This window comes from Pelecanus crispus, chromosome 4, assembly GCF_030463565.1.
Source record: "Pelecanus crispus isolate bPelCri1 chromosome 4, bPelCri1.pri, whole genome shotgun sequence".
NCBI classification, from domain to species: domain Eukaryota; kingdom Metazoa; phylum Chordata; class Aves; order Pelecaniformes; family Pelecanidae; genus Pelecanus; species Pelecanus crispus.
Window position 1 is genome coordinate 41,977,542 of NC_134646.1, and position 7,271 is coordinate 41,984,812.

The 7,271-nt window shown below is 35.4% G+C and overlaps 1 protein-coding gene across 1 annotated transcript in view; it reads right to left on the minus strand.

Moving 5' to 3' along the window:
• Positions 1–6,718, minus strand: part of MARCHF1 (membrane associated ring-CH-type finger 1) — a 103,070-nt gene extending 96,352 nt beyond the window's left edge. Inside the window, exon 1 of the mRNA XM_075709704.1 lies at positions 6,617–6,718. Coding sequence (XP_075565819.1) covers positions 6,617–6,718 — 102 coding nt within the window. The remainder of the gene's footprint in view (positions 1–6,616) is intronic.
• Between the last annotated feature and the right edge of the window lie 553 nt (positions 6,719–7,271).

Here is a 7,271-nt window from a genome sequence, read left to right on the forward strand (position 1 = left end):
ATGTCAAGGAAAAGTTTCCATAGCTTAACATTAACAGATACTAAGGGACTTGCCAAATAAAAAGCTAAAAATTAACCTGATGTAAAATGCTAAAAATTAACATTCATCTAATTAAATTTCTTCTCAAAAGGTCTTAGAGCATCTGAGGAAAGAAAAACAGGTGAGGTGAATCAAAAAGTACAGTGAACAATGGCAACAAGTTTAGTCCAAGAACATCAGAACAAATGCTGGCTTCAATTGAAATGCTGCAGAAGTTACATAATGTCCATGAGAAGTAAACCAAAAAACCCAGGCAGTCACTTAGAATACAACTTCGCAGCACCAGAAGAATAGAGGGAATCAGCCCAGCTGAGATACAAACCTGTAGCACCAGAGAACATGAGATATTTAGGATCCCCTCTGCAACCCCCCCCCCGCCCCCAATTTATTCAGACCTCGTATATTATTCCATAAGGTACCTGACACAGAAGCCAGAAGCAGTACGACTGAACCACAAAAGGTTACATTCTCAACAGCTCCTTTTATAAATGCATGTGCTGCACCCAGCTGCATTTTTATTCTTCTAGAAGTACAGACTAAGAGAATGTTTAAATAGCATACAATTCATTATACCAGGTGAATAATTCTACCTCTTTTGAAATTACATTTCTCTGTAGAAGCTCTCTCTTCCACAATTTAATCCATATACACACACTGTTTGGCCACTATATGGAAGTTACTACTAGATTTCCAAAAGCAGTGTCTACAGAGAATTTTGTAGGTATAGTATTGTGGATTTCCTAACGAGTTCTGCAGCCTAATTAATATAAGTCTACTTAATAGTTATGCAAATAAAAAGATAATTCAGATGAAACCAACTCTATGTTCTTAGATAATTATTCTTTTCTCACATCTATTTTTTGAGTATTAAACTACACAATTTTCTTACACCAAATTAAAATACAGATCTTAAACATCCCCTCAACCCCTGTCAGATTAACAATACCAGGTTTGCACTGTTAAGGGAAACCTAGAGGGATCCTATTTCACAGGATTTTCAGCAAAGAATTACACTCCAAGCTCAGATCAAGAGATCAAACTCCAAACACTTCAAGCTCAGATCATGAGATCTTTCTTATTCTGGAATTAAATTTTGGGTTTCAGATAAACATCAAAAAAACATAGAATGACTGGGCTTGGATGGGACCTTTAAAGATCATCTAGTGATAAATTGCTCCTACACTATTCAGAATTTTCATATAGTTAGCAGAACTTACAGCTAAACCCCAGCTTCTCAACTCCAGCTTCTCAGTTTATCACTGGAAGAAACACTGTACTGGTTTTGGCTGGGGTAGAGTTAATTTTCTTCACAGTAGCTTGTATGGTGCTATGTTTTGGATTTGTGATGAAAACAGTGTTGATAACAGAGAGATGTTTTCGTTGTTGTTGAGCAGTGCTTACACAGAGTCAAGACCCTTTCTGCTTCTCACCCCACCCCACCAGCGAGTAGGCCTGGGGGGGCACAAGAAGTTGGGAGGGGACACAGCTGGGACAGTAGACTTCAACTGACCAAAGGGATATTCCACACCGTATGACAAGCACAAGCTCAGCGATAAAAGCTGGGGTGGAAGAAAGAGGAAAGCAAGACATCTGGAGTTACAGCATTCGTCTTTGCAAGTAACCATTAGTGTGATGGAGCCCTGCTTTCCTGGAGATGGCTGAACACCTGCCTGCCGATGGGAAGTAGTGAATGAATTCCTTGTTTTGTTTTGCTTGCATGTGCAGCTTTTGCTTTACCTATTAAACTGTCTTTATCTCAACCCATCAGTTCTCTCACTTTTCCCTTCTGATTCTCTCCCCCATCACACTGAGGGGGAGTGAGCAAGTGGCTGTGTGGGGCTAAGCTGCCTGCCAGTGTTAAACCACAACAAAACCACTTTCCATTGTTTAATTATATTTTGGAATGACCATTGACTACTATTAACTTGCTCAGTCAACATGCGTAGATCAGATGTGGCAACCTGGGATCTGCCTATGTCAAACAGATAATTCATAAACATTTTACTTTCTCTTAGAGAAGCAGATGGTATCATTTGCTTGCATATAAAAAAAAAAATCTTTCCTTAGAGTTAAATTAGATGCTTGATCATTTGCCATGACTTCCAAATTTCATTTGCATATACAAACATAAATTACCTAGTTACTCACATGACTATACTTCCACATACACCCATAAATCTGGTAAGGGATACAACAGGGAAAAGCAGTCTGTACTAATGACTACCATTCAGCATTAAGTATGTGCTCATGTCCCATTAGCTTCATATATTTAACATGATGTACTGAGTCAAGGACCAGTTATACCCTATGCAGAACAGGCTGTACATAACTATTAAGAACATACATTGTGATAAAGCTCAAGTTCTGAATTAGGACCCCAAGAAGTACTAGGCACTGAGCAAAGATAGGCAGACACAGAACTGCTTCTAGTCAAATTGCTTAATCAATGTTAATACATATTTATGTATTCCCATCAAACTAATTTAAACTAACCATACATACACATGCTTACAGAATCACAGTATAAATAGATACTGCCTGTACCGAGATAAGTGACGCATGAAGAAAGAGTTTAAAATTGTACATTTTCAATTATATCCATTATCTTTTCAAGAAGGCAAAAAACTGCAAATACTATTGCATAGAATTATGAGCTTTCAAGACCTGGATTCTCTTCAATTAAGGAAGAAAACATTTCTATTCTTTCCTCAACAGTAGCAAAAATCAGAGAAAGGGAAAAATAAAAAAAGATATGAAGTTGTATGTAAGAAAAGAAAAAAAACCTGTACAGAATAATCTGAATATCTTCAGATTTGTCTGAATGAATATCTACTTCAGAAGAGATCCATATAGTAGATGAAGCCTACATGAAATAGAAAAGCAAAGAAACATACTAGAAAGTAACAAAAAAAAGTAAAAATTACCGGGGGGCAGGGAATGGAATGAAACTTTCAAAAATGATAGTTAAATAGGAAAAGATCTTTTTGTTAAATAAATATAAAAACAGTGAATGGAAAAGAATAGAGGAACAATAATAATTTGAATTGATACAGTCTTCATGCACTGATCAAAACTTAATATAGTCTAGGTTTGGTCTCAAAACTAAAATAATAGCTACAAAAAGTACATCAATAAAGTGATTCTAAATCTATGCAGTATGAGAAATGGATACTGGATAGGGAATAATTAGTGTCACAAGTGTTAGGAACAGAAAGCTTGATCTGCAATACTGTGTACAACTGGTCACTTGTGTTCAAACTGGAGCAGGAACAGACAAGACCTTTTAAGATACCCATGGGAACAAGTACAAAAAGAGAGAGTCAAAAACTTGTATTACAGGTCTCTTAAAATAAATCTGATGATGAACATTAGGAAGGATGAACCTTTAAAGTTTAGAAACAATGTATACAGGACAAACAAGCACAAACTGAAAATAAATTCAGCTTGAAAAATAGATAATGATTTCTACGTATCAGAGAAGTAAAGCCAATTCCAGCTTCATGTCCCACTACACCATGTTAATGGACTATATGAAATTGTTTTGAGTATGAAAAAAAAAAAAGTCTACTCCCTTTGAATCTAAAGTTATCAATACAAACCCCCAAATCCAACAAATTGCAATTTAAACAATAATTTTTTGAGAAGTTATGCCTCCTTTGATTATAGAATGACTCAAAATTTTTGAGGTATGGTCAGAACAAAGAAGCTAGAGTTCCACCTAAAGTTGAACACAAAGGTTTTAATCTTTAAATAAAGTACACTGAGGTGATAAAGCCTGGGGATAATATTATAATTAAGTTGAAAGTAATAACGGAAAAATGTTTCCAAGAACATGTAGCTGAGTTTTGCTGAAATATTTCAGAATGTATTTGATTTGAATGAAGCTAGAACATCTTAACATCAAATAAAATGGGACAGTATAACTGATTTTATTAAACTCTTTAAATTTATTTCAGTGTTTTCATGAGATAATTTCTTTTTTATTTTTCCCCACACTGCTGTTAAGTATTCCATTTACTTACTTAATAAAAAAAGCAGTTTTTTAATCATCATAACCTGCTTCCTACTCCACAAGCTTCCTTCTTTCTTTCACTAAGAGAGAAAAATATTTCTTTTCATAAAAATTAGTAAGACATACTTGCATTTTTCAGATCATTCTCCTTTGGAAAAGTGACATTGTGAAATGACTGCTTTGGGTGTTTATTTTTAAAGGGAAAGAAAAGTTTCTTTTGAAAAGCCTTAGCTGAAGTTCTGAAATACAGAAGACATTCTGCTGAATCAGAAGTGTACACAAAAGGCATACAGCAGAGGTGAAAAAAAGATGCAGTGTACACTTCAGTTTGCTTCCCACCAAAGCCAGACTGGGAGCAGAGAGCTCTTTCTTCCTACCTGCTTGCAAGACAGACCAAATAAACCCCCACTAAGGGAACCAGGTCCATGGAGGAGCTGCAATGCACTGGAAAATGAACACTAATTCAGAAAAAAGGGACTTGAATAGGTCATTGGAAGTGGCTTTGTACACATTTACAACAAATAATTTATCATATTCTTTATGTTCTGCTGTTTCATTATGTTTCATTTTCCAGTGCTAAAGTGTGTATCCTCACTCAAGACCAGATGGAAAATTTTTCAACACTGAAAGGCTAAGGCTACTAAACTAAATCAAAACTGATTTGAAACAAGATTTCAGTTTTAAAATGCTCAGCCTACCGCCCACAGGTTGGAAAGACACTGCCAGCAAAACCTTACACTGAATGTCATTTACTTCAGAAGCAAGGGATAGAAAGAGTAACGGTTGAGAGAGCAGGAAGAGAAGAAAATGAAGAGGAAAGCTTGACCGGCCTCAAGAGATATTGCTTTATTTCCTGTTGTGAAGATTATTATTCTATAGCCAATCACGACATTAAAGGACACACAGTACCTTCCCTAGCTGTTTACATCCCTGGCTTTCTTACACACTTCATCAACTAAGCAGCAGTTTATAGAGTTTCACGCAAACTTATTTTTGAACAAGCTTTAATATTAATAAGGTTAAAACATGCTAACTCTACTGATTCAGCTGTTATGAACTGTATTCCCAGTTCATCATTGTGAAATCCCATCTGGTAGATTGGAATGCTTATCTTTGGAATATCAAACTGAATTAAATGTTGACTAGCAGTCAAGCAGAAATCAAAATATGCAAGTTTTCACATATCTAAATTCCTTAATAGCTATCACCTATTACTAGCAATGCCTAAACATTAATAGTAATTAAATAAAATTATAAAATAAAACAGTAATAGTAATTAAATATGGGGAGAATATACTTGAAATTTCTTGTTTCGTGACTCATTGCTTTTTAATTTCCTTTTATTTCTCTGAAAGAAAAGAATTCCAGATGAAAGTGAGCTATAATAATAATCTAGGCTATTAAGTAAACTATACAGTTTGCAATTTTTAGTGCTGCCTTTTTGTGTTCTCTTCCTTAGCAGAAACTTACATTCTATATAACCTACCATTGAACAAGATAATTTTGCCACATTAAGTAGGGGCTTTTTTTCACCAGAACTTCAACAACTTTCAAACAGACCACTGGCTCTTCCTTTATAACTCTCTTCATACTCTTTGGAATATCACATTTCATCGGTGGTTAAAAACAATTATTCACCTTTCCGCTTAGATGTCGTCATGTCCATGTTTCAACAACTGGACGGCAGTACTACCTGATACCTCATGCTTCTTAGGATAGGAAAATACTCTGCCTATTTAAAACTTAATAATGAAATTGGACTAGGCATTTTAACTGCATATGTTTGAAATAATCAGTTTTGCTGTAGTCTGAAAATGTCAATACAGTTGGAGAAAAACAAGTACATAGACATTTTTTGCTCTTACATGCGGGACAGTCTGAAGCCTTTACATTCAAGTATCAGTTCTTACTCACCTGGGGAGCTCTACTGTTGTGAATGGATTTATTTGAATGAGTAAAAACTGCAGGATTAAAATTCTTGTCAATGAGTCACTTTATTCAACTTCATACACTTCATGGTAACTCCACTATGTAAATTGTCAACATTACATTTCCTGAACATCTACTATCTATAGCTTCGCATGCAGAAACTGAACCATTTCTTCCGGCATCACGTTAAATTATGAAGATAATTTTAAAATCCATCTCTCTAACACAAGTGCAGACATACTATACTTTGTTCCTGTTACAGGCAGGAGCAAAGAGCAAACAAGGTACCTTTAGATAATGTCCAGCTGTATTCATCAGGGACCAAATGCCATTGCATTGATTAAGATCACAAAGAATGTAAGTAATCCATATTAGGACATTTCCTGCTTAAAGACTTTACCATTCACAAAACACCAATACTGATTTATAGACACAGCATGCAAGTCAGAATGGACCATGCATAACATAAAAGATGAAAACATAGCAAATGGAAAGAGTACATAGCTGTAATGTCAAAAGGCTTCACACACTGAGACAATGCAATCAATGGCAAACACTGCATTTTTTAAAATAAATTTAACACTTCTGAAGTTCATCTGCGCATGCCACTGTCATGAAATGCAAATTTTCACTCACCAAAGTAGAGTTATGTGAAGCATCACCTGAGACCTCGGGTGTTCTTGTGCTGTTTGGAAGTCTGTGAGGGTTACGAGCTATCGCTTGGCACCAGCCCAACATTTTCTCCTTCCACTTATCCCTTCTCAATTTCTGAAATTCTGAAAATAATTTAGATTCCCTGAAACATTGACACTTTGAATTTATTCCATGCATGTCTCTGGGTGCATGCCTTTAAAAACAGCTTATTAAGTTATATCTAAACAAGGTAATAAACATATTTTTAGAAGAACGTGTTTATCTAAAGTACTCCAAAGGGTTACACCATGCAGGTTAGAAAAGAACTATGCACTTTCAGCACACCTTACATGCATTAATACTATTTCAGTGTCAGCAAATTCAGTGCCTTCTCCCCATGTTAAATCTTTCTCAAGTTATCACTTCAATTAAAAAAGTGTTATTTTAAAGGAATTTTATTACAAAATAACTGTGAGACTAGCACCATTCCTAAAACCATAACATTTGGATGCAATACCCCATATTCCTTGAAACAACTAGCAATAGCCCTAAAGCAGTAGCAGGTATTAAATACAAATCAACAGTGCAAAACACACATATGTGTATGTACTCATGACCACACACACCAGAATACCTGGCTTGTCTTGATGTATTACAC